Source organism: Orcinus orca, chromosome 11, assembly GCF_937001465.1.
Source record: "Orcinus orca chromosome 11, mOrcOrc1.1, whole genome shotgun sequence".
Taxonomy (NCBI): domain Eukaryota; kingdom Metazoa; phylum Chordata; class Mammalia; order Artiodactyla; family Delphinidae; genus Orcinus; species Orcinus orca.
In genome coordinates this window covers 22105196-22133013 of record NC_064569.1, presented here as the reverse complement: position 1 = coordinate 22133013, position 27818 = coordinate 22105196, and the positions used below count along the sequence as shown (strand labels likewise).

The window sequence follows — 27818 nt, the reverse complement described above, 5'->3', positions numbered from 1 at the left end:
GTCTACACGAAACTCACTTTAAATATGATATAGGTAAGTTAAAAGTAAAAGGATGGAAAGAGACACACTATATAAACACCAATCAAAAGAAAGCCAGTGTACTAATAATAAGTACATGAAAAGGTGCTCAACATGATTAGCCATCAGGGAACTGCAAATCAAAATAACAAGATTCTACTTCATATCTACTAGGCTGGCTATATAATAAAGAAGATAGTTAAGTGTTGGCTAGGATGTAGAGAATTTGGAGCTTTCATGGACTGCTGGTTGGAATGTAAAATGGTGCAGCCACTTTGGAAACCAGTCTGACAGTTCCTCAAAAGGTTAAACACATGATCTAGCAATTCTCCTCCTAGGTACACACCAAGAAAATGAAAACATGTCCTTGCAGAAAATTTGTACATGAATGTTCATAGCAACACTATTCATAATAGCTCCAAAGTAGAAATAGCCCAAATGTCCAACAACTGAAAAATGAATAAATAAAATGTGATACAGTGAATATTTTTTGACCCCCAAAAAAGAGGAATGATGTACTGACATAAGCTACAAAATGGATGAAACTTGAAAAATTATGCTAAGTGAAAGAAGCTGGTCACAAAGCACATATTTTGATTCCATTTACATGAAATGTCCACAAGATGCACATTCATATAGGCAGAAAGTAGATTAGTGATTTGTCTAGGGTCAAAGGGAGAGGGGGAAGATAAGGGGAATGGGTAGTGACTTAATGGGCATAGCTTTTTGGAGTGAAGAAAATATTCTAAAATCGATTGTGGTGCTGGTTGCACAACTCTGTGAATATACAAAAAAACCATCAAATTGTACACATTAAATGATGGAATATTATGGTATGTGAAATTGTATCTCAAAAAAGGTATTATATTTAAAAAAGAGAGCTGGTGGCTATATTAATACTAGATGAGGGACTTCCCTGGTGGCGCAATGGTTAAGAATCCACCTGCCAACGCAGGGGACACAGGTTCAAGCCCTGGTCCGGGAAGATCCCACATGCTGCAGAGCAACTAAGCCCATGCGCCACAACTACTGAGCCTGTGCTCTAGAGCCCACGAGCCACAACTACTGAGCCTGCATGCCACAACTACTGAAGCCCGCACACCTAGCGCCCGTGCTACACAAGAGAAGTCCACACACCGCAACTAAAAGTAGCCCCCGCTCGCTGCAGCTAGAGAAAACCCACGCACAGCAACAAAGACCCAACGCAGCCAAAAATAAAAAAATAAATTTATTTTAAAAAATATACTAGATGAATTAGACTTCAGAGAAAAGAAAATTACCAGGGATAAAAGAGGGGCAATACATAGTTGATAAAAGGGCCAACTCACCAAGAACACATAAGAATCCTAAATGTATATGTACCTAACTAGGGAGCTTCAAAATCAAATAAAAACTGAAAAAAATAAATAGACATACCCTCACTTACTGCTGAAATCTTCAACACTTCTTTCTCAGTAAATGATGGAACTAGTACAGAGAAAATCAGCAACGATATAGAAGAAATGAACAAACTCCGTCAACTAAGTAGACTGAATTGATATTTATAAAACACTATAACCAACAACAGCAGAATACACATTTTTAAGTACACATGGGACATTCACTAGGATAGAGTATATCTTGGATCAAAAAACAAACCTTAACAAATTTAAAAGAACTGCAGTCATACAAATTATGTTCTCTGAACATAATGGAATTAAACTAAAATAAATAACGAAGAGACAACAAGAAAATCTCTAAATGTTTGGAAATTAAACAACACACATAAGTAATCCATGAGACAAAAAGAAAGTTTTTTTGGAAATTAGAAAATATTTTGATCTAAGTACAAGATATCAAAATTTTGGCATGCATGTAAAGCAGGAAATTCATACACTAAATGCTTATATAAGAAAACTAGAAAGATAATCAAATCAACTATCTAAGCCTCAACCTCATGAAATAAGGAAAAGAAAAGCAAAATAAACACACAGTAAACAGAAAGAAGGAAATAATACAAGAGGAGAAATTAATGAAATTGAAAACAGGAAAACAACAGAAAAAAAACCAATGAAACCAAAAACTAGTTCTTTGAAAAAGCAAAAAAAGTTGATAAACCTCTAGCGTAACTCACCAAGAAAAAAAAGAGAGAAGACATAAATTACCAATGTCAGGAATGAAAGAAGGGATATCACTGCAGACTCCTAATTCATTAATAGGATAAGTGAATACAATAATAAATTTCATACACATGAATTGGATGAAATGGACAAATTCTTCAAAAACCACAAACTACATAAAGTCATACAAGATGCAACTATTAGTAATAATTATTATAGCTATAACTATTAAATACCTGTAACTATTCTATAGTCCTACAACTATTAAAAACATTCGTAGTTAAAAATCTTCTGCCAAAAATCTCTAGACTCAAGTGGTTTCAATGGCAAATTCAACCAAATAGTCAAAATAATTTTGAAAACAAAATTGGAGAAATCACACTTCTAAATTTTAAGACTTACTATAAAGCTATAGCAGTTAAGATGGCATGGTATTGGCAGAGCCAGTCAGATAAAACAGAACAGAGTCCAGAAATAAGCCCACAGAAACACGACCAACTGATTTTTGAAGAAGGTGTAAAGGCAAGTCAAAGGAGAAAGGATAGCCTTTTCAGCAAATGGTGCTGGGAGACTGGACATCTGCATGCCAACATGTTAAGTAATTCTTACAATTTTCACAAAAATTAACTCCAAATGGACCATAGCTCTAAATGTAAAATGAAAAATGGTAACGCTTCTAGAAGAAAAAACAAGAGAAAATCTTTGTGACCTGGGGTTAAGCAAACACTTTTTAGACATGATACCAAAAGCTTGATTCAAAAAAGGAAAATTCAATAAACTGGACGTCATCAAAATTAGAAACTTTTGCTCTGGGAAACACTGTTAAGACAGTCTGAAAAGACAAGCTATAGACTAGGAGAAGATACAAATCACATATCTGACACAGGACTTGTATTCAGAATACATAAAAACCTCTCAAAACTAACAATAAGGTAATAATCTAATTTTTAAAAATGAGCAAAAGACTTTAACACTTAACCAAAAAAATATATGGATGGCAAAAAAGGCACATGAAAACATATTCAACATCATTAGCCATTAAAGAAAAGCAATTAAATCCATGATGAGCTCCACTACACCCCTATTAAAATGGATAAAATAGAAAGTACTGACATACCAAGTGCTGGCACGGAACTCTCACACAGTGCTGGTGAGAATGCAAAATAACATGGTTATTTTGGAAAATGGTTTAGCAGTTTCTGAAAAGTTAAATGTATTCTACCATATGACCCAGGAATACCAATTCTGGGTATTTACTGTAGAGAAATGAGTGGATAAACAAACTGCAGTACATACCATCCACACAATGAGATACTACTCAGCAATAATACTGAATGAAGCACTGATGAGGCAACTACATAGGTGAATCTCAAAAATATTATGCTGACTGAGTGAAAGAAGACAATCTCAAAGGTTACATACTGCTTCCATTTACCTGGCACTGCCCAAAGGACAAAACTACAGCGGTAGATAAGAGGGTACATAAGAGATCAGTGGTTGTCAGGAGCTGGGAGTGGGAGTGGGCACGGGGGTGGGGGAGAAGGGTGTGGCACAAGAGAGTATTCTGAAATAATGGATAGTTCTGTATCCTGATTGCGGTGGAATCTGTACACATGTTAAAATGAATAGAACTATATTGCAAAAAAGGGCATAATACATTAATTTTAAAACTTAAAAAAAAAGATCTGTCCCCAAGGTTTTGCCTTTGTCTTTAATTCATCTGCTGTTTATTTGCATACGTGGTATAAGGAAGATATCTAATTATATTTTCCTTTTCTCATGTGGACAACTAGTTGTGCCAGTTCCCATTTATTGGATAGTACGTTCTTCCCCCACTGAACTGTAATGCCACACCTGTTGTATGTTTTTTCAATAAATGTATGGGTATGTTTCTGAGCTCTCTATTCTACCTTTGTATCTATTATCTATCTTTACATCAATATGCTGCCTCAACTGTTACAGTTGTAAAATAACGCTTGCTATCTGATATGGCAAGTCATCTTTTCCTTCTTCAAAAGTCTGTTAGCATTTTCTCCAACCTAATTCAATCTAAATGGACTTCTAGAGCACTCCAGAGTAAAATCAAACTGCTAGGTAATAATTTTAATTAATTCCAACTGTTGGTAGCTTTCTGCGCCTGAGTAATACAACCTTATACTGAATCTTGCTCATTGGGATAACTGTTATTTCCATTTTACAAATGAGGAAACAGACTCAGGATTTCAAAGGTAAGGAGCTGACTGACAGCGCCATGTAGCAAGGAAGGAGCCAAGCTAGTACCAGAAATAGCACTTCTGACCCCCAGTCTAGTGGATATTCATGAGCCATGATGGCTCTCCAGGGCCCTGTTTGCTTTTACCTATATAAAGACTATCCTGGTCTCCTGGGTGGAAAAACAAAGCAAATTCCTTGCCCTACTCGACCGATGAGACTTCCAAAGTATTATATAAATTGCATTTCAAACCAGCAATAGAAAATAAATGGAAGTGTAAATGAAGATGAAAAAATAACAAATATTTAATATTTTTCTGCATAACCAATAAAAGCCTAGTACCTATTTTAACCAGCCATCACAGTTAATTATAAGACTGTTAAAAACAAGAAAACAGGCCCCCAAATGCCATGTCACTTATGCTAAGCCCCACATCACCAAACCAAGACTTAACTTACAGTTTTGGCCTCTTCCAGAAATAGAACCCTAAATCTGTCGATCAGGAATCACTGTGAGGTAATTTGTCTGACAGACCCCTGCCGTCCCCTAAAGGAAAGTGACCTTGTCCCAACCAATCTGCTTTTTGTTAGTATAACTTCCTTGTCCCTTCTCCTATAAAAGTCTTTCATTTTGTACAGCTCCTTGGAACTCCTTTCTGCTAGATGGGATGCAGCCTGATTCATGAGTCGCTGAACAAAGCCAATAAGATTTTTAAAGTTTACTCAGTTGAATTTTGTTTTTTAAGGAGACCAATTAGACTTTCTGAAACTAGAATTAACATCCACTTTAAAAAACATTCTCTACATTGCATAATGAAACACTACTATCAAAATGAACTACATTTGTAATTTCTTTTGTAACTATAAAAACATACCTGTTCAGGGAAAGGAATTATAAATAGCAGGTAATTAAAAGCATACCTTTATTAGCATTTCAGAAAAACAGTGACACAAAGTTTCTGTGAATCTGCATGTTCATTTCCTGTATGTAAAACCACAGAAAAGTTTAAAATATTTTATAATATGCCTTTACTTTGCCACCTTTTTTGAAAACCATTGTGCTTTTCCCCCTGCACTGTTTGGCTGGTAACTGGAGTGGGAGGAAGATTGTTTTCCACATTCTCTAACAAGTTTTAAATTTAAAAGACTCCAGTTAAAAAAAAAAAAGATATTCTCAATTTTATCTATTTTTAGAGAGCATGTCTTAACTAGTCACACTTAACTAGTGTACTTACTTACATTATCTTCTATAGGTAGGTTCATATTACAGGTAAAATTTTTTAAAGCAGTTCCCCGCCCTCCACATTAGCCACATTCTCACCCACTTTACCGCCCAAAGACATTCGCAGTCAGACTCCTGGCAGAGGGTTCAGAACATTGTGCTGCTGATAAAAGAGAAACCACCACCCACCCAAGACAGAAACTGCCAGCTGTTAGTTTTAGATTTTGGTTAAGAAAAATTTAAAGAAATTCAAACCACTCTTCTTTCCCCTTTATCCACAAATCCATTACCCTATACCTGGAACTACACAGAAATACTGTGACCGCTGACATACCACAGATGTGTCTATCAATGTCAACAATCTAGTTTAAAAATTTTATTGTTCAGGCAGGTGCCTCTAAAGTTAATTAGTAGATAATACTAACTGACACATATGGAAATATAAAAAGTCCTCGTTATGGCTCTCTTAGAAACTTATAAAGAGATCAAGAAAGAAAACATGTAAATTATAAATTACATATTTTTAAAAAGCATCTTATACAGACATAGCACTGTATCTGAAAGCACAAAAAATTTTCACTGTCCTTGAAAATGATGGAATGAACACGTTTGGAGTTTTATGAAGGTGCTTTATGAAGAAAATGAATTTTTAAAGTTATAAGAAACAATCTGAAAGTAAGGACACAGGAGAATTTCTTTTTTTAATTATACGTTACCTTGGAATTGTGGCTAAATATAAGTTGCATACACCTGTATGTTCAAACAGGTATGACAATTCAAGAAGGATCTAACTTAATCTAAACCAGTTATTTCTAACCTATGGGCAAGGAATCATTGGAAGGGCTGCATGGATGTACATATACCAAGCATGGTCTGTAGTCTAAATACTTCTCTCACATAAATAGCCCACTATTTTTAATAGAGACTAGTAATAATAAAATACAAAAGCATTTAAAAGCATAATAGTCTTTTTGCCACTATGCACAATCTCAACTAACAGATACTAAAAGTACAATTACTTGTGTATTGGTGGTACAGGGTTCCTCATATTCAAAACAGGTCAGGGTTCTTTAAGCTAATATACAAGGTTCCTCTGGCTCTAAAATTCTACACTTTTAAGGATGCTAAGGATTCCTACTCCTATGGCGAATCTTCAGAACTATAACACCTGCTATGTGCCAAGCATTGGTCTAACTTTTGTTACAAAGATGAATAAGACGTGATCCCAGGCTCAAGTTCAAATTAGCGCAAGAGACAGATAGTGGAACAAATAATGTTATACAACCTAAGGAATACTGCAGAAGTACCGTCTCAAGTGCTTTGGGAACACCGTGGTACTATCAATATCATCTGTGGGAGCCTGAGAAGACAATGGTCTATGAATTGGATCTTGAAAGTTGGTTTAAAAAAAATAAGGAAGAGTAAGCATTCAAGACAGATGGTACAACACATACAAAGGCACAGAATTGTGAAAGTGCTTCCATGTTTGGAGAAACATCCAGCAGTCTGCCATGACTGGGTATTGAAGTATTTGGAGGAGAGGCAAAATAAGACAGAAAAGGTAGAATGGAATGTATTGGAACAGACAGTATAAGGTCCTAAGTGATATGCTTAACAATTAGGACTTAATTCTGTCAGCAATACGGTTATTCAAAAAGCTTAAAGAAAGTATTGCTATGAACAGATTTGTATTTCAGAATGGTAACTCTAGGGAAGGATGATGGTGGAGAAATCATCTGGTGAAAGAAAAAGAAATAGCATCGTGCAGTGTAAGTGGAAATACACAGTCAAGGATGAGCCTTAGGTTCCTAGTTTGGACAGCAGGATGGACACCGGTACCATTATCTGAGATGGGATACATAAAAAAGGCAGGAAGAAAACCAAGAAAAGAGTAGGATTCTTCAGAGGGCAGTTTCCAGACAGTATGGTTATCCGTGAAGAGTACCAGGAAAAGAGTAATATTTCTTGGAGGGCAGTTTCAAGAAAGAGGGAATGGTTCTCCATGTCATATGCAAAGAGGTAAATTGAAAACTGAAAAGAACCCCTTTTGCATCCCTGCCGACCACCCCCCAACCCCGCCCCACAAACGGTGAGCTCCCAGGTGGGTTAGGCAGGAAACAGAGAGGGAAGGTGTGTCCACAGGGTTAGGGCCAAGGCTTTTCATCGAACTTTCCGCACCTCAGTTCCGGAAAGAGGTGCTCAGAGCTGAACAAGGAGAGGAAGTACCGCGCCCAGTAACTGGCAGCCGGTAGTTCAAGAGGTGGTGCAAAGCACCATCGGGGAAGGAAGCTTCCGACTCCCTATGCCCGCTCTGGTCCCTGGATTGATTCCACTTACTCTGGTCTCAATCCCTCGCAGCCGTCAGCTGTGGCGGTTAGGACTCAAGCCTCGGCCAACGGGGACCTATGCACCCAGGGAAAGAGACTCCTCTTGCCTGTTCAGCTTCTTCAGCGAGCAGACGCAGAACCAAGCAGAGGCAGTGCAGGGGCGGCCTGGGGGAAACAGAGGGGCTCAGCCCCATCACTTGCCAACGGAAAACCTCCGTTCACCGCCTCCGACCAGCGCTCTCAGAGCGCTTCAACCTCGCGAGATTTCCTTCCTCGCGTAACCGTGGGGGCAGAGCCCAGCGATTTTTTTTGAGGCCTCTAGCTGACATGCGCGAGAGTTAGGGGCGGGCCTCCCCACTAATCCACGCTCAAGCTTTCTCTCGGCCTCTCGCAAAGTCTCGCGAATTTTGCTAGGGGAAACGGGCCTGGGTGGAGAGGCTGAGAAGGGGAGATCTGGTGGGCGGGCCTTGCGCTTAGGGGACCGTAGCACCGTTAGCCGGTGCTGTGGTTGGTACTTCGCTGTTGGGGACGCTCTCAGGTCGCCCGGATCAATTTTCCCAATGGGTGACTGGAAAATTAGGGGGTAGAAAATCTTGAGGGTCGGAGGCATTTTTTTTCTTGGCTCCGCCCTCTTCCTGTTAGAGACCTGGGCGTCTGGCCCGCAGAGGGGGAAGGGCAGCTTGGCGGGGCTGCAGAAGAGTGCTTTGCGCACGCGCCAGTCCGAGTGTGTGAGTGTTTGTGTTCACGCGCAGGCGCGCGCGCTCCTGCATTTAGGAAGCCTGGGAAGGACCGGTGTGTTAGGAGATGAGCGGGGAAAGCATAGTCCCCTGTCTTTGGTACCAGACACTCCTGACTGAGCGCTGACCCTCCCCACCCAGCCAGCAGCCTTTTCCAGAGAGGCTGTGGTGCATAGCCTCTGTTCGTTTTCACTGCAGGACCAGGCACGAAAGTAAGCGAACCTCGATCCTGAGGTCTTCCTTATCCACTCACCTTGTACTCCCCCCCCCACCCCAGTTTCCAGCAGAGTGTGTCTAGGTTTCTCAAAGAAGAGTTTTGCATGAAGGGGAAATGCATTGGAAAGCAGGAGAAGAAAATAGCTGGATTGTAAAAAGTCGGTTCGTTTTAATGAACACTTCTGCTGTGTTTACCCTGTGCTTTTCGAATGTGGGTTGTCTATTCAGTGTAAGATTTTATTAGCGAAGCAAGGGAGTTCTTACAAGAAAAAGTTTCAAAAGTTCCTCCTTCCCACCATGTGATGGTAGTACCTAAGTTTTTCTGTTCTACATGATGAATTACCGTGGTGTTTCAGAAGCTAAGGTGGAGAGTGTGAATTTGAGGTCCTTATCCTAATGCGAAGACCAGATATGCAGTTATCGGAGGAGATGTTTGTTATGTTTTGAGCTTACCTTTTATTGTCACTCTTTCCAGTTCATTCTTTCTCCCCAATCCCCACCCTTTTTCAGAAGTCTTGAGATTTTTTTGGAGGGAAGCCCCCAAATGCTGACTTATATTACTTTAGGGGTTTATATTTGATTGATGTCAATTAGCAAGGATCATCAAAAGTGTGTTTGAAGGGTGTCTGTCGTTTATTTTGTTTGGTATTACGTAAGGGAAACCAATACGATTATTTGTAAAAATGTTTTCTTCTGGCAAATTTAAGTTCATTCCAAAAGCAAAAAATATCTGCATGTATTGTAATCTGCCTGTGTCTGGTAGAATGGCAGGTGAATATGGTGTAGCTCGTCCCTTGAATTGTTACTTTCTGGTCATGACCTCATTAAATCTTGTCCTTTGTTCGATAAATTTCTTTGACTACTGATTATTCATGTTCCCTATCAAATCTTGAGGAAAAGACGCATTCGTTAGAAATAATTTAAGATATTAAATGTTACGTATAAGGTGTTTGGCTAATATATTTTATCCCTTACAGGTTAAAACAAAATGAAGATTTTTTCTGAATCTCATAAAACAGTATTTGTTGTGGATCACTGCCCTTACATGGCAGAATCATGCAGACAGCATGTCGAGTTTGATATGCTGGTGAAGAATAGGACCCAAGGAATCATCCCTTTGGCCCCTATATCTAAATCATTGTGGACTTGCTCAGTAGAATCTTCCATGGAATATTGTAGAATAATGTATGATATATTTCCTTTCAAAAAGCTGGTAAGTGTGAAGTACAAGTAAAATCATGATTTGCGGGATGTACTTGACTACTTTTTACACTTTTTATGTATGACTTTGCTTTAGATTTGACTTACAACTGTTTATTTACTACTTTAATAGTGTAGTATATAGAACTCCCCTTTGGGGTTAATACATGTATTTAATTGGGGCCAACAACAATAATAACAGCTAACAATTATGGAGCACTTAACGTGTGCTTCATATTAACTCCTTTAACTCTTAACAGCAGTCCTATGAGGTAGCTACTGTAATTACTGGGACAGTATTCAAAGTGTATAAAACCAGAATGGAACAGACACTGACCACTGAGAACTGTTGTCAGCCGAAGCAGAAGGGATGTTGGCTGAAAGCACTTTGTCAGAATGTGTTGGTATGTTCCATCTGAATATCAGCCTTGTTTATTACTGCCTTGTTGGAGATGCAGAAACTGAGGTAGAGAGAAGCAATTTGCCCTGAGTCATGTAGCTAGTTAGAGGAAGAACCAGAATTTGAACCTGGCTGCTTACAGTTTTAGTGGAAGTGTCCTAAATTGCTGCGGGATTTGGCCATATTGTAAAGAATGCTCTTAAGAATGCTAAGGGGAAATTGTTTTTATCAGTAAGAAGAGGAATTGAAGATTGATAGAAACTCCAAGTGTGAAAATTATCTTCAGTTTTCAGAATCCCCACTGTTTTATTTTGGGAAAGCCATTTGGTTAAGCCACAAGTGGATGCTTTGCTTTCTGTCTCAGTTGGAGCAGCATAGGTTGGGACCTAGCCTGTTCATAGACCAGCACAGGCACAGCAGTAACAGTAAGACTGAACACAGAGAGGCTAATATATATTATACATTCAGATATGTTCCAAATTAAAATATAAATTGTTTTAGTCCCTCTGTAAATTGTGTATCATGTAAGGTAAAAAAGTATATATGAGAGGAAGCATAATGTAGTGGTTTAGCACACAGGTTTCGGTTCAGGTCCTGGCATCGTTAAGCTACCGGCAGTGTGACCTTGATCATTTCGCTACATCTCTCCAAGCCTCGGTTTCCTCCCATGTAAGCATAACTATGATTGTTGTAAGATTTCAGTGAGGTAATGTGAGTAAAGTGGCCAGTAAAATATGTTCCTGTCAGGTAAGTCTTAGGAGAAAAAGCTGCTTATCAAACTTACTGGGGAGGCAAAATGAGTATTACATGGATAATAGGAAAAAAGATCATGACTTAGATTATATAGTCCAGGGGAAAGAAGTAATCTCACCCTCCTCCCCAAAGGGAACATAGCCCTCATTTGATATATTTTCTAATGTATCCTTACTGTTATCATCTTACCTGATATATTTTGTTTGCATTTTACTTTAAAAAATTTTTTTAAGAAATTTGACAGATACAGTGGAAGAACTAGGATGCTTTTTATTTATTTATTTATTTATTTATTTATTTATTTATTTATGGCTGTGTTGGGTCTTTGCTGCGCATGGGCTTTCTCTAGTTGTGGCAAGCAGGGGCTACTCTTTGTTGCTGTGCGCGAGCTTCTCATTGCGGTGGCTTCTCTTGTTGTGAAGCATGGGCTCTAGGCATGCGGGCTTCAGTATTTGTGGCACAAAGGCTCAGTAGTTGTGGCACACGGGCTCAGTTGCTCCGCAGCATGTGGGGTCTTCGCGGACCAGGGATCGAACCCTTGTCTCCTGCACTGGCAGGCGGATTCTTAACCACTGCACCACCAGGGAAGTCCCTTTACTTTAAAATTTAGAATAAAGTGCAAATCCATTCTTTTAGCTTTCAGTGCTCTAGGTTATATGGCCACTGCTTATTTTTCTGACCTTATCTCCTACCTCTCTGACCTTCACCCTTTTGAGGGTGTGCACCTAGAGGCCTTTGCATTTGCTGTTTGCTGTACCTGGAATTCTGTACCTCCAGCTCTTTCCCTGGCTGGTTTCTTTTGGTCATTTTGGATTTCCCTCAATTGCCACTTCTGTAGAGAGCCCTTCTCTGATCACCCAACCTAAAGAAGCTAAACAACTTCTGTTTCATAGCATTTATCACTCTCTGAAATTATGTTGTTCATTTATTTTTGTTTGTATTCTCCCTGCACTACCCTCTGTCTTACCACACCTCAGAATCCTGGCTTTCCCCACATTGTGAGCAACAGAACTGTTGTATTCATCACTGTATTCCCATATCCCTAGTGCTGAGAATAGCACCTGGCCTGTACTAGGCATTCGGTAACTATAAAATGAATGAATGAATCAATCAGCAAACCAGAGCTAGAGACTGCACTCTCTATTTATGTTTATGTTATATATAATATATTAAAAGGTATTTATAATAAAATAAATGTTTTAAATATGATGTGATTGAGAAGACTTGGAGTTGAATACTAATTATTTCTTTGAACTCTATTAGGTGAATTTCATTGTGAGTGACTCTGGAGCACATGTTTTAAATTCTTGGACTCAAGAAGACCAAAATTTGCAGGAGGTATGCTTAGATTTTGAACTGTGGCCATTTTCGAAAATTATCTGGACCTGATAATACTATCTTAAAATATAATTAATGTTTTAAATAGGTATAGTATTTGCACATAGTTTTAAAACACCAACTAATACTAAAAGAAAAACAGCTGTCTGTCTTCCAGTCTTTCCCCACTTTCTAGAAGCAAGCTTTCAACTCTTTAGCTCATCTAGTATTTACTTCATATTTCTAAATAACATGTTTTTACTGCTATTTATAGAGTTCTCAATTTAAACCTCATTTATCATTACTGTCAATGAGGATTTACCTTTTATACTTCCTCTCACCCATGCCACTCTCACTGCCTTCTTCCCTTCCCTGATTTTCTCAATATTATATCAGAAGTTTTGTTTAATTCAAAATTTCATGTTTACATTGTAATGTCTACATAAAGTGTTATCCACTGCTAAGCCAAGTGGCATATGCGATTATTTCCTTTGTTTTGTGTTTTATTAAGGTTTTATTGACATATAGTTGACATACAGTACTGTATAAGTTTAAGGTCTACAGCACAATGATTTGACTTCTGTGTTATTTCCTTTGTTGTACAACTTTTTGGTGTTCCTGGAATTTATCATTTCCTTTTTTTCTCCTTTAATATGCTTAGTTTTCTGAGAATCTATTGCTGCTTTTCCTCATGTGTCTGTGAAACTTCCCAATATACTTATCATTAATGTATTAGAATTTTAGTAGTTTGATTTTCTTTTCCCCCCTTGAAAAACTTCTTGGAACGCAGTCTTGGGCTGCACTTTGAACTGGTTGCTTTCTACGCCTGGTGCACTGCTGTCATCCTCCTTGCTTTTTGTGTGTGTGTGTGTGTGTGTGTGTGTGTGTGTGTGTGTGTGTGTGTGTGTGTGTGTAATCTCTTGTTTTGGTAAAATATAACCTCCAGAATTCTTGTAACTTACCTTACAGTTTATTGATACTTGAGGTATAAAAATTTCAGATTGGAAATAATTTTCTCCTCAAAATTCTGAGGGCCTTACCCCACTGTTTTATAACTCCCAGTGTTACTGTGAAGTCCAGTATCATTTTTCTTCATAATTTCTCTCTGAAACCTTTTAGAATCTTTTCTTTCTCCCTTTATGTTCTGAAATTTCTCAATGATTGGCCTTGGTGTTGGTCTTTTCTCATTCATTGTGCTAGGCTTTATATTCTTCAGGAAAATTTCCCCTGTTGTTTCTTTGATAATGTTCTTGTCTTTGTGTTCTGTGTTTTTCTGGAATCCCTATGAATGGGATGTTGGACCTCCTGGATTAAATTCCTTATTCTTTTTCTCACTGATCCTCCCATTGTTGTTCCTTCTGGGCCTTTTACCTATTTCCTTTTAATCCTTATATGGAACTTTTTATTTGATCTTATTTTTAATTTCCAAGAACTTTTACTTACGCTCTAATTATGTCCATTTTTGTCATATCCTTTTCTTGTTTTATGGGTGTAATTTTTTAATCCAAAGGTATTAGTTTATTTGAAGTTTTCTTTTGATCTCCTTCTGTTTTCAGTGTTCTTTTCATGTTGAGGCTTTGCTTAAATGCCTACTGATATTTAGCTATGCAACCTTATTTAAAAGCAGGCCACTAAAGAGCAGGTTAGAAGATCTGCATGTTGTGGAGTAGGTATTGCTGACTGGCCTTCATCGTGATTTATTTAATCTAGTTGTTTTCCCTGGGAGGCCTCCAGATGTCAGAATAGACAGATTGTCTCTCCGAGACTTCTCGGGATCTCCAGAGAAGATCTTCCACTCTTCCACCTGCATGCTATAAACGTGGTTGTCAGCCTTCTGGGAGCCAGGGGAGAGGGTAGGTTCTACCATCCAGTAGGTGAACTTTCACTCAGTCTTTCTGTTTTTGGTCTAGTACTGTGCTGTCCAATATAGTAGCTACCAGCCATATGTAGCTACCATTAGCTATCAGATAGCTACTATTTAAATTTAAATTAATTAAAATTAAATGCAATTAAAAAATCCAGTTTCTCTGTAGCACTAGCCATGTTTTAAACGCTCAGTAGGCCGCATGTGGATAGTGGCTACTGTACAGCACAGTTATAGAACTTTTCCATCATCAGAGAAAGCTCTTTTGGGCAGCACTGGTCTAGTGTCTTCCCCTGACACTCTGCTGTGCTTTGTGGTATCCATGCTTGGTACCTTTCTGGTTCATTTCCTCCAAGGACTGTGATTCTGTATCTGGGGGGGTCAGGAAGAGAGAGTCACTTGCATGGGTAGGGTGTGAGTAAGATCGGGAGTCAAGTTGTTCCTTATACTGGCTTCAAGTCTTTCAGTTTTCAGTATCTTGCCTCATCCTTGCTTTATGTGGTACTTGATGCCTCCAGTTCCTGAACTTCTCCTGGATTCTGAAAGGCATATCATCTTGCCTTTTCCCTCTGTAGGTGCTTAGATTTCAGTTTATTCAGTCTTGCTAAGTCCATTACCATTCCTCCATCCATTTTCATACATTCTTGCTGACATCTCTTGATTGTTCTCTTGTCTCCTCCTCCATTCTCTTCATCTTTGTGGGTTTATGGGTTGTTTTTTTTTTTACCCCCTTTGGTGTTTCCTTTTTTTTTTTTTTTTTTTTAATGCGGTACGCGGGCCTCTCACTGTCGTGGCCTCTCCCGTTGTGGAGCACAGGCTCCGGACGCGCAGGCTCAGCAGCCATGGCTCACGGACCCAGCCGCTCCGCAGCATGTGGGATCTTCCCAGACTGGGGCACGAACCCGTGTCCCCCACATCGGCAGGCGGACTCTCAACCACTGCGCCACCAGGGAAGCCCTGGTGTTTGCTTTTTTAAATTAAATTCCTTTACTACAGTTTTAATGGAGTTTGAGGGAGCAGAAATAAACCCATGCTCAATTCATCAAGTTTATGCTTTTTAAACATGTGTCTAAAGCTATTGAATTCGTGGTAGATTACGTTCTTTTCTGTCGTTTAGGTGGATAGAAGACTTCAGTCTATTAGGTCCTTCACTGATGAATATGAACATGAGAGACAGGCATTAGTGAAATATTTGAATACATTATTTGAACGATTTCATGTTAAAATTTTTCTGTTAATGGATGCCCTTTAGTGGAAATAATCCCATGCAAATGTGTTTCAATGAAAATGTGTTTCTTACGATGTTTGGTCTTAAAATGTTGTGATTAATATTATAATATGTAAACATATCTAACCTTTTTTTCTTTTGAGGTAACTCACTGAAGGGGGACTTTTATTGGCTTGGCTTTGCATTTATATCACTCCAAAATGTTCTTTATTCTTTCATTGCTTGAAAAAATATTAAGGATTCCGTACATTCCCCCTGTACTATCTTTTTGAAATAGCATGTATTCTGCTTTGTTCTTTCAAGAGGTACTGTGAAAGAAGACTGAAGCTTCTCTAGTTGTGTATAAATAAAAATAAGTACAAATTTGAATAGATTTTCGTTACTGCACCTCTGCAGTGCAGTAAGAGGTATGCGTTTAATAATGGGAACTATACTGATGATACGAGAATTACTGCTTCCTTCTGCTTTCTGAAGGTGAAAGCATATTATATCACATGCATTGCTTTTAGATTATGAACAGAAGGGGAAACTCCAGGTGTGAAGGCAACTATATAGCAGATCCCTAATGTTTAAGATGATATAAAGTAATTGACATTTTGTATAAATTATGTATAATCTTGTCTGTGTAAACACATTTAATGTTTAGCTTTGGTTATCTGTGTCACACCTTTCTCTAGTTATTGTGACTGATCATGAGAAGCAATTGAAGTAGATTGATTGAAGAATGTTTGGGCTGGAAAGATTGTAGACATCTTTTGCTTTGACTCCTTCTTTGTGCAGGTGAAGGAACTGAAGCCCACAGGTGCCAGAGGTAGTTTGACTTGCATACCTGGGTCCAGGACTCTTTCTGTTACAGCACGTGACTCTATCCTCTACATTGTAGATCTTATTACAAAAAATTTATCAGATTTCAGGAGTTTTGGTCTTGTTTTTGTTGGGTAAATTAAAGTTTGAAAGTATCATACTAATGTGGCACAGGTTCTATTATTAGTTTCACTTTCAGATTAGGAAAAAAGCTAGGAGAGTTAAACCAGGGTCACACAATATTAAAAGTCAGAGCAAGCATCTCAGTCCATAGTTACCTGACTCCAGAAGTTAAGCTTTCTGCTGCTTTCCCAGGACCACAACACCCCTGTCCTAAAAAACTTTTTATTTTTTCTCCTATGTACCAGGGACTTTTTATAGTCCTATATATACAGTATTTTTTCTTTCATTTTTTATCACTTTTTATGTATAGGTAATACCTGTGTTTTTTAAAAATAAATTTTACGTATATACTTGCATGTACACATATGTGTGTGTGTGTAAGTAAAAGCTAAGCCTTGAAAAATTTCCCACTCATCCCCTGTTCCAGTTAGTGTTGTGCTAGAGCCTGGTTATACCAACTTGGAAGAGCTGAGTGTGTGCATCTCCTATCAACTTTACATTCAGTGAAAGCTTGAAAGTAGCGATCATGGGAGTACTTAACCATAGATATTGGCAAACACTACAAATTAGGTTTTTTTTTTCCCTTTGGAGAGCTGGTTTACCAGCACATCACTATTTATCCCCACCACTATTAGTTTTTAATGGGTCCTTCCAGCGTATCTTTATGCATATATAAAGCAAGGTCCTCACACTTTGTTCTTTTTTAAGAGTGTTTTAGCTATTCTGTATCCCTTGTAATTCCATATGAATTTTAGAATCACCTTATCAATTTCTATCAATACAAAGAAGTCAGCTGGGATTCTGACAGGGATTATGTTTAATCTGTAGTTCAGTTTGGGTAATGTTGTCATCTTAACAATAGTAAGTATTCCAGTCCATGAACATAGGATGTTTTCTACTCATTTAGATCTTTAATTTCTTTCAACAGTATTTCATAGTTCTCAGAGTATAAAATCTGCATTTCCTTTGTTATATTTATTCCTAAGCATTTTATTCTTTTTGGTGCTATTATAAATGGAATTGTTTTCTTAATTTCATTTTTGGCTTGTTCTTTGCAAATGTACAGCAATACAATTGGTTTTTGTCTGTTGATCATGTATCCTGCAACCTTGCTTAACTTGCTTATTATTTCTAAAAAATTTCTAATGGATTCCTTAGGATTTTCTACATACAAGATCATGTCATCTGCAACATAGAGATAGTTTTACTTCTTCCTTTCCAATCTGAATTCCTTTTATTTCTTTTTCTTTCCTAATGCTTGGGCTAGAAGCTCTAGTATAGTATTGAATTGAAATGGTGAGAGTGGATATCCTTCTGTTTCTGATCTTAGAGGGAACACATCTAGTTTTCACTATTAAGCATGATATTATGTATAGGTTTTTCATAGGTGCCTTTTATCTGCTTGAGGAAGTTCCCTTCTGTTTCTAGTTTTTTGAGTGTTTTTTATCATGAAAGGGTTTTAGATTTTTGTCAAATGCTTTTTCTGTATTTATGGGGATGATCATGTGATTTTTAAAAATTCCATTGATATCGTTTGCATTAATTAATTTTTAGACGTTAAATCAACTTTGTGTTCCTGGGATAAGTCCAACTTGGTCATGGTATATAATTCTTTTTATATGTTCTGGATTCAGTTTGCTATTATTTTGTTGAGGATATTTGTATCCATATTTATAAGATACATTGGTCTGTAGTTTCATTTTCTTGTGATGCCTTTGTCTGACTTGTGCTTATTCTTGTCAACATGATTGTTTTCCCTTTTACTTAGCTGATGGCAGCGTTAGCTGCTGTTGGGCCTCCTAATCCACGGGCAGATCCAGAATGCTGCAGTATTCTGCATGGTCTTGTTGCAGCAGTGGAAACCCTCTGTAAAATTACCGAATACCAACATGAGGCTCGTACTCTACTAATGGAGAATGCAGAACGTGTTGGAAATAGAGGACGAATAATTTGCATTACTAATGCAAAAAGGTGAGCCATTAATCACAGTAATTCTTTCACTGAGGGAATTTTAATATCCTATTGTAGTTTTTATTAAAAAAAAAGCAGGGGCAACATGTTAGCATTTAAGGATATCACACGTGGCCTTTCTAATATCGAAACTGTGTTTATCCAGTTCTAAAATATCCAGTTCATCTTATTGAAAACTGTTTAGATTGTTATCACGTAGGTCGATTTGACTTTTTTTCCTCACTAGTTTTTCATTCAATTGGTCGTTTGGTATTGTGAATGAGCACACTACAGACAGTCCTTATTGAAGTAATTTTAAGTGCCTGTAACAAGATACTACAGCTGAATAGTGTGTTTAATTTTTTCTCTTACTATTTATTTATTTAAGTTGGTTTTATCTTTTTTATGCCATAGTGATAGTCATGTGCGAATGCTTGAGGACTGTGTCCAGGAAACAATTCATGAACATAACAAGCTTGCTGCAAATTCAGATCAGTGAGTATAATCCATAAATGGAATAAATATTCCATTTTATAGTCATATTTATTTCATTATAATTATTCCAATAATTTTAATGGTAATTGGTACCATTCCCTTGAATTCTCTACTGGCTCTACAAATTAGTCAAAAATGTATGTTCGATCAGAAACTTCTTGTCCCATTTTCCCTTTAAGTTTAAAATTTTACTTTTTGCTCACAGAAAAGGTGAGCAGAAGGGTAAAATAATACATGAATTTATAATGCATATTTTTTGATGGCTTGTTCTCATACTCTGTATTACAAATCTATAAAATGAGCAAATCATTGGTGGCATTATTCAGTATGTACCAAATCAAAACATAACTAATTATATTGTCTGAATTTTTAAAAAAGAAAAAAGCCACTAAAGATATGTTTGGGGCAATTGCTGTGAGGAGTCTATATTAGATCGAGCTACTATTAATTTTCTAGGTGGAGTACTGTTATTATCATCAACAAGTAGGATTATTCTCACTAGGAGAAGGAAGCATGCTGAGGTATTTAGGAATGAAGTGTCATTTCCTCTGCAACTACTCTCAAATGACTTAGTAAAAAAAAAAAGAATGTACATCTATTTAGGCATTTATAGTGAAAACAAATGTAGCTAACGGCTAATTAGCTTATCTATGTTAAGGATATATGGGTGTTCATTGAATAGTACTTTTCTTTCAATTTTTCTGTAGGTTTGGAAATTTTAAAATAAGAAGTTGGCTCACAGATATAGAGAACAAACTAGTAGTTACCAGTGGAGAGAGGGAAGGGGAGAGGGGCAAGATAGGGGTAAGGATTAAGAGATACAAACTACCATGTATAAAATAAATTAGCTATAAGGATATATTGTACAACATGGGGAATATAGCCAGTATTTTATAGTAACTATAAATGGAGTATAACCTTTAAAAATTGTGAATCACTGTCGTATGTCTGAAACTTTTATTATTGTACATCAGCTGTACCTCAATTTAAAAAAAGAAATAAAATGGAGGGGGCAAAAAATAAATAAAATAAAAAGTTGGGGGTAACTTTTTAGTATTACAAATTCTGTATTGTTGGAAATAACCAATTATAGGTAATATAATTTGTTCTTGAAAAACACTAGTAAAAGGGAAATTAATACACAATATATTCATTTTCTCTGTGGCAGTTATCTATTGAAAATTATACCAGAGTATAAGAATTTTTCTCTTTATTTTATCCTTCGAATACACAAAATGATCATTTTTGCATTTCAATTAAACTCATATAAATTATTCATTAAATGTTCATACAAGTACAGCAGTTATACAGTCTTTCTGAATATTTAGCTTTTATGTTAACCGTGGTATCTGATTATAGAGACACACTGTTTTAGTATATAAAACTTTTTATAGTTTACCTGCCTGAATTCTTTATGTAGTATATAGTCTTATATTCTAAGTGAAAAGTTTCTCTTTAAGTCTCATGCAGATTCAGAAGTGTGAGCTAGTCTTGATCCATACCTACCCAGTTGGTGAAGACAGCCTTGTATCTGATCGTCCTAAAAAAGAGGTAAGTGCAGAAGTAATGGAAGAAGAGATCATTGTTAATTATTAATAATAAATGCTGAGAAGGTTTAGCATAAGAATGATCAGGTTGCCAACATTTTCTGATACAAAAATATTTAGAGTTTTGAAAGCAACCTGTATGGCAAAGTACCTAGATTAGTTCTTTATGTTATAATTGTAGATTTTGAAAGTATTTTGTTTGCCTGTTGATGTTTATTTTAAATAACTGTGTTCTCAAACCATACACAATTTGTATTGTTCCTCAAATTTCAGTTACTGTAATGGATTTCAATTGCTTTAATGACTTCTTACTCTGTAGAACTGTTTTTCTTCTCATTAGGAAAATAATACACTCTTTAATCAAAATACACTCCTATAACAAAGAAATTAACTTTACCTATCCAGAGGGGTAAAAGACTAATTTCCAACCTTGGTTTTACTTTTCAAATAAATTTGAACAATTTTAAAGGAAGAGATGAGTCTGTTGATTGTTAAATGGATTCACATCACATAATATTCTCCATTGGTGGTCTGTGTTTAGAAATAGAGATATGTGTGTTTGTATAACTATATTAAATGTGTATGTTCTTATTTTTGTTTTTTTTTAGTTAGCATTACTTAATATAAACATGAAGTATTAACTTAGATAATGTTTTTTTTAATAGCTGATTTCTTTTTTAGGTCATTATCTCTATCATTGTGTTTTATGTGGTTTCCAGTGTAAGCCCATTTTTTGTTAACTTTTTTCTGACTCTTGGTGACATAACATTATATTGGCTTTACTTTGAGATAAGTAAATAATTTACTTACAATAAATACTATTACCCTGCAATGAGTAAAATTTTGTTGCCTGGTTATAAGTAACTTTTGGCTGCCTTATACATTTCTTGGTGACAAAATATGATGATTGTAGTGATTTTCATTCTTCGTAATAAGTAGTAGTATCTGCAGAGGTTTGTCCTCTCCACAAAATTAATTATTTTTTCTACCGTATTTCTGTGGGACACTTCAAATCAATTTTGCATATAGATAAATAGAAGTAAAAATTATAAATTAAAATATAGATTTAAATCAAAGACTATTCTACGCTAAGTTTCAAGAGGACAGGGATTTCGCCTGTTCACTGCTGTATCCTCCAGTAGCTCACACAGCTTCTGGCAATTTATACAGTAAGTTCTCTTTAATACCTATCGTTGAATGAGTGAATGTATAAAAATGTATTACTAAAATAATGATTATGGTTAATTTATGGACCTTTTCCCCCGTAAATTCTCACAAGTAAAAGTACTTAATTTTCATGGGTTGAAGTAAAATATTTAGCACTAAGTTAAAATGTTTAAAGTTTTGTGGGGTTTTTTTTTCATACCTTTCTATAGTTGTCCCCCGTTTTAACCAGCGAAGTTCATAGTGTTCGTGCAGGACGGCATCTTGCTACCAAATTAAATATTTTAGTACAGCAGCATTTCGACTTGGCTTCAACTACTATTACAAACATTCCAATGAAGGTAGGCAGTTCTTTTTCTTGCTGTTTTGAAAGCTCTGCTTTGCTTTTTAAATATTTGATATGTATTATTTATTTTAATGAACCTTAACTTTTTCTTCCCATATCATATTTTCTGTTTTGCTAGCACACATTCAGTGTCTTTGACCAGGTTAGTAAATAATGAAAAGCAACAAGAAAGGATCACAGAACAAAGTGCTGTATTTTTTTTTTCCTAATAAGAACATTCTGTATCAGCTTTTTTGTTTTTAATTTTGTTCTCATTACTTTCATCAAAATATAATTTCTATCTGAAATGATTACTTTTTCTGTGATTCTTTTCCTGACAGTTGTTATTAGATTTTACTCACTTTGTGTGTTCTAGTAGATCTTTTCTTTCTTATATTTTTGTTCTTGCCTACCCAGTATAAAGGTGTTTGTAACTAATAGGTCTAACTAGGGAAAAATAGTTTATAGTTTTAAACAAGTTTATGATTCTAGCTGAAAAACATATGAGTCTTATGATTTTACTAATGGATTTTCTTAGGAATCTGTTACTGTCTTGTCATTTTCATTATGTTATTTAGTTGTCTAAGACCAGCACAATGTTTGGGCCATAGAAAGCTTCAAATGAATTTTTACTGAGGGGAGTTACATTTAATTGTATTGATTATATTTACACATATAAAGTAGCCAGTATATCTAAAACTTTAAATTAGCTTTCTTATAAGTCCAGTTTCATTTTTTTTGCCACCATATGATGAAAACTAAATTGCATGAGAAATGTAATCTTTTCATTATTGATTTCCTCCTTATACCACTGGCTGGCTCTTTAATAGAAATTATAGCCTTAACCAGTAGAACAGTTTAGGTGAGGCAGCAGTGAACAACTAAAATAGCATGATAGACGTATTTTAATATAATTTCATGAGTTATAAGAAAAATACTCTGAGGGTGACAGATACCTTGCTTTTTAAATTTGACCATATTTGTGTGCTACTGGTGTGACTCCTCAGTCTTTGTCTTTTTCTTGTAAATAGATAATACTGAAGTTTCTATTTACTGTTTAGTGAGGACAAGTTACTAAACTTGTTTATTAGTCTGTATTTGCTATTTTATATAATTGGTGCTTGCTAATTTACTATAGGTATTTAAAGATGCTATTTCCTCCTTCAATCAACTATTTTACATTGAGTAAACTATTTCAATTACATCATATTTGTGTATAAAAAGTATTGGCAGGACAATGCATTCAGAGTAAAAAAAATTCTAAAATTTCTAGATGAACCATCTATGTTAATTCTGACATAACATAAGAAAAATCACTACTTTATTACTGATATGTAGCCAGTAGTTTTTTAATATAGTTTATATTGCTGTGGAAAATTATTGCATCTTTAAATAGATTAATTACTGAGCAAACTGTCCCCTTATTATAGCTAATTATTGTTGGGTATATTTGATCTCACTTTAAGCAAAATGAATAATTACTTCATTGTTTTAAAAACAAAACCAAGTTATTTTAAATTTTGCTTTAAGGAAGAACAACATGCTAACACATCTGCCAATTACGATGTGGAGCTACTTCATCACAAAGATGCACATGTAGATTTTCTGAAAAGTGGTAAGTAAGAGACGTTGGAAAACACTATTTTGTAAGATGTAACATATGAAAGCATACTAACAGCTTGGAGAAGTTCTTGAGTAAATAAACCTGATTGACTTTAGTTCATCCCGTTCCAAACTTACCTGACAATATCACCCATTAATGGCCATGGAACTAGTGTTCTATTGAATTTACTTTGGGAAAGACTAGGCTAATGGAACAAATACAGACATACCTCATTTTATCATGCTTTGCTTTACTGTGCTTCACGGATGTTGCGTTCTTTTACAAATTGAATGTTTGTGGCAACCTGGGTTGAGCAAATCTTTGGCGACATTTTTTCAATAGCACTTGCTCACTTCATGTCTCTGTGTCACATTTTGGTAATTCTCACAGTACGTCAAACATTTTCATCATTATTTTTCTTATGGTGATCTGTGATCAATGATCTTTGATGTTGCTCTTGTAAATTGTTTTGGGGTTTCACAAACTGTACCCATATAAGACAGAGAACTTATTCCATAAATGTTGTGTGTGTTTTCACTGCTCCACTGACTGGTTATTCCCCATTTCTTTCCCTCTCCTTGGGCCTCCCTATTCTCTGGGACACAACAGTATTGAAATTAATCCAGTTAATAACCCTACAGTGGCCTCTAAGAAAGGAAGAGTTGCACATCTCTTACTTTATTTTTTTTTCATGGAAAGGCATTTTATTTTAAATATAGCAGTGTGTACATGTCAATCCCAAACTCCCAATCTATCCCTCCCCCCTCCCTTCCCCCCTGGTAACCATAAGTTCATTCTCTATGTTTGTGAGTCTGTTTCTGTTTTGTAAATAAGTTCATTTGTATCATTTTTTTAGATTCCACATATAAGTGATATCATATGATATTCGTTTTTCTCTGTCTCACTTCACTTAGTATGGTAATCTCCGTGTCCATCCATGTTGCTGCAAATGGCATTATTTCATTCTTTTTAATGGCTGAGTAATATTCCATGGTATGTATGTACCACATCTCTTTATCCATTCTTCTGTCACTGGACATTTAGGTTGCTTCCATGTCTTGGCTATTGTAAACAGTGCTGCAGTGAACATTGGGGTGCATTTATCCTTTCGAGCCATGGTTTTCTCTGGATATGTGCCCAAGAGTGGAATTGCTGGATCATATAGTAGCTCTATTTTTAGTTCTTTAAGGAACCTCCATACTGTTCTCCATAGTGGCTGTATCAATTTACATGTCTACCAACAGTGCAAGAGTGTTTCCTTTTCTCCACACCCTCTCCAGCATTTATTGTTTGCAGATTTTTTGATGATGGCCATTCTGACCAGTGTGAGGTGATATCTCATTGCAGTTTTGATTTGCATTTCTCTAGTAATTAGTGATGTTGAGCATCTTTTCATATGCCTGTTGGCCAGCTGAAGCTATGTCTTCTTTGGAGAAATGTCTCTAGGTCTTCTGCCCATTTTTTGATTGGGTTGTTTTTTTTTGATATTGAGCTGCATGAGCTGTTTGTAAATTTTGGAGACTAATCCCTTGTTGGGTCACATTATTTGCAAATATTTTCTCCCATTCTGTTGGTTGTCTTTTCGTTTTGTTTATGGTTTCCTTTGCTGTGAAATGTCTCTCACTTTAAATCAAAAGTTAGAAATGATTAAGCTTAGTGAGGATGGCATGTTGAAAAGCCAGGATAGACTGAAAGCGAGGCCTCTTGCACCAAACAGTTAGCCAAGTTGTGAATGCAAAGGAAAAATTCTTGAAGGAAATTAAAAGTGCTACTTCAGTGAACACACAAATGATAAGAGAGTGAAACAGCCTTATTGCTGATATAGAGGAAGTTATAGTGGTCTGGGTAGAAGATCAAAGCAGCCACAACATTCCCTCAAGCCAAAGCCTCATCTACAACAAGGCCCTAACTCTCTTCAATTCTGTGAAGGCTGAAGGAGGTGAGGAAGGTACAGAAGAAAAGTTTGAAGCCAGCAGAGGCTGGTTCATGATGTTTAAGGAAAGAAACTGTCTCCATAATATACAAGTGCAAGGTGAAGCAGCGAGTACTGATATAGAAGCTGCAGCAAGTTATCCAGAAGATCTAGGTCAGATAATTCATGAAGGTGGCTGCACTAAACAGATTTTCAGTGTAGATGAAACAGCCTTCTATTGGAAGAAGATGTCATCTAGGACTTTGATGGCTAGAGAGGAGAAGTCAGTGCCTGACTTGAAAGGACAGGGTGACACTCTTATTAGGGGCTAATGCAGCTGGTAAGTTTAAATTGGAGCCAAAGCTTATTTACCCTTCTGAAAATCCTAGGACCCTTAAGAATTGCACTAAATCTACTCCACCTGTGCTCTATCAGTACAACAACAAAGCCTGGATAAAAGCACATCTGTTGACAACATGGTTTACTCATTATTTTAAGCCTACGATTTAGCCTACTGCTCAGAAAAAAAGGTTTCTTTCAAAATATTACTGCTCATTGACAGTACACCTGGTCACTCAAGAGCTCTGATGGAGACATACAATGAGATTAATGTTGTTTTCTTGCCTGCCAACACAACATCCTTTCCACAGCACATGGATCAAGGAGTCATTTTGACTTTCAGGTCTTACTATTTAAGAAATATATTTCATAAAGCTATAACTGCCATAGATAGTGATTCCTCTGATGGATCTTGGCAAAGAAAGTTGAAAACCTTTTGGAAAGGATTCACCATTCTGGATGCTGTTAAGAACATTTGTTTTTTATGGGAAGAGGTCAAAATATCAACGTTAACATGAGTTTGGAAGAAGTTGATTCCAACCCTCTTGGATGACCTTGAGGGTTTAAGACTTCAGTGTTCATTATTATTTTAACATCTGTTTACTCTGAACTCCATTAAGGCAAAAAGTGCTCATTGTTACATCTTCTTATATATTTACCTTATAGATTCCTCATTTTACGTTTCTTCTAATAAATTTATTGGGATTCAGTACAATGAGTTGTGCATTTTAGATTCCTGAAGCTTTCTACATAACCATGTTATTTTATCATTTAATGGTGTCAGAGGGTAGCAGTTGTAGATTCTTAAAATTTTTTAAAATTTGCTGTTATTTTTAGTGTAGTGACTGAAATGATTAAATTAATTAATGAGAAATTTGGAGGAAAACAAAGTACTTATTTTAATAATAACTGATATCCAAAGTCAATTTGGTATTTTTCTAGGAGACTTTCTAAACAAAGATGTTCTCTCAGAGGTATTTTCTCTTATAGACCTTAAACTCTTGGAAATCTTGTCAAACATTTGAAGTTTGTGATTATTTAGTAATGTTATTATTTCTCTAACTTATTTTTAAAGGTGATAACCACTTAAGTGGAAGCAGTAGAGAAGGCTCATTTAAAGAAACAATAACATTAAAGTGGTGCACACCAAGGACAAATAACATTGGTAGGTATTTAAAAATAATTGAAAGAGAAAATAATAATCAAAAGATTCTTTAAGTATTGTGTAGGGATTATTTGTTTCTTTTTGAATTTTTGTTTTTCATTGTTTTAGAGGATCAAGGAACAAGCTTTTGTTTTTGCTTGTTTTTCCTCTTTTAATTGTGGAAATATTTCTTTATATTCTTTCAAATCAGTGTTTTCTTCTATTTCAGAATTACACTATTGCACTGGCGCTTATCGAATTTCACCCGTAGATGTAAATAGTAGACCTTCCTCCTGCCTTACTAATTTTCTTCTAAATGGTAACTTACATCATTTAATTGTTTTGACTGAGATTATGTCAAGTGAAATCATTAGTGAGAATATGTGAAAATGTGAATTCTCGAAAAGCTGTTTTTTTCAATATAGTCTAACCATTTTATTTCCCAAAGCTGTTTTAAATTTATCTAATGGTAAATACCCTTTAACAGTTTTACTAATGTTTAAAAATAAGTTGACTTTGTCTTTCACATTATTGTAGCTAAGTAAATTTACTTAATATATTTTTTAGAATTTTTATTTTAAAAATTTGACATTTAGAGTCTAAGTTAATTTTTTTTGGACGATAGAATAATATAGACTTGTTTATCTTGGCCTATTGAATTTTAAATTACAAAATATATATGGAATTATTTCTCTTTAAACACTATATCTTTATTATAAATAAACATGTTATTTTCAATAATATACCATATTATTCTTATAGATATGACTTTAAATCCGATGTTTCCTTGTGTAAAAAATTTTTTAAAAAATTATTGAAT

The 27818-nt window shown here is 35.9% G+C and overlaps 2 protein-coding genes across 11 annotated transcripts in view; one reads left to right on the top strand and one right to left on the bottom strand.

Annotated features, from left to right (window-relative positions):
- Nucleotides 1-8150, bottom strand: part of FGFR1OP2 (FGFR1 oncogene partner 2) — a 32711-nt gene extending 24561 nt beyond the window's left edge. For 2 of the 9 annotated variants that reach the window (XM_033430215.2, XM_049694230.1), the window contains exon 1: nucleotides 7888-8150. The gene's annotated coding sequence lies outside the window, so the exon portion shown is untranslated. Of the gene's footprint in view, nucleotides 1-1434; nucleotides 1486-3234; nucleotides 3265-5249; nucleotides 5311-7887 lie in introns of all 9 variants that reach the window. The other 7 variants (XM_033430211.2, XM_033430212.2, XM_033430214.2 and 4 more) reach the window with 7 other exon arrangements.
- A 137-nt stretch (nucleotides 8151-8287) lies between these two features.
- Nucleotides 8288-27818, top strand: part of INTS13 (integrator complex subunit 13) — a 33006-nt gene continuing 13475 nt past the window's right edge. The window contains exons 1-10 of one of the 2 annotated variants that reach the window (XM_033430210.2): nucleotides 8288-8826; nucleotides 9808-10043; nucleotides 12447-12521; nucleotides 18288-18490; nucleotides 18884-18964; nucleotides 20425-20515; nucleotides 21888-22016; nucleotides 23531-23615; nucleotides 26930-27019; nucleotides 27210-27317. In XM_033430210.2, the coding sequence (XP_033286101.1) occupies nucleotides 9819-10043; nucleotides 12447-12521; nucleotides 18288-18490; nucleotides 18884-18964; nucleotides 20425-20515; nucleotides 21888-22016; nucleotides 23531-23615; nucleotides 26930-27019; nucleotides 27210-27317 (1087 nt within the window). In that variant the 5' untranslated portion in view covers nucleotides 8288-8826; nucleotides 9808-9818. The remainder of the gene's footprint in view (nucleotides 8827-9807; nucleotides 10044-12446; nucleotides 12522-18287; nucleotides 18491-18883; nucleotides 18965-20424; nucleotides 20516-21887; nucleotides 22017-23530; nucleotides 23616-26929; nucleotides 27020-27209; nucleotides 27318-27818) is intronic. The other variant, XM_004270903.3, reaches the window with a different exon arrangement.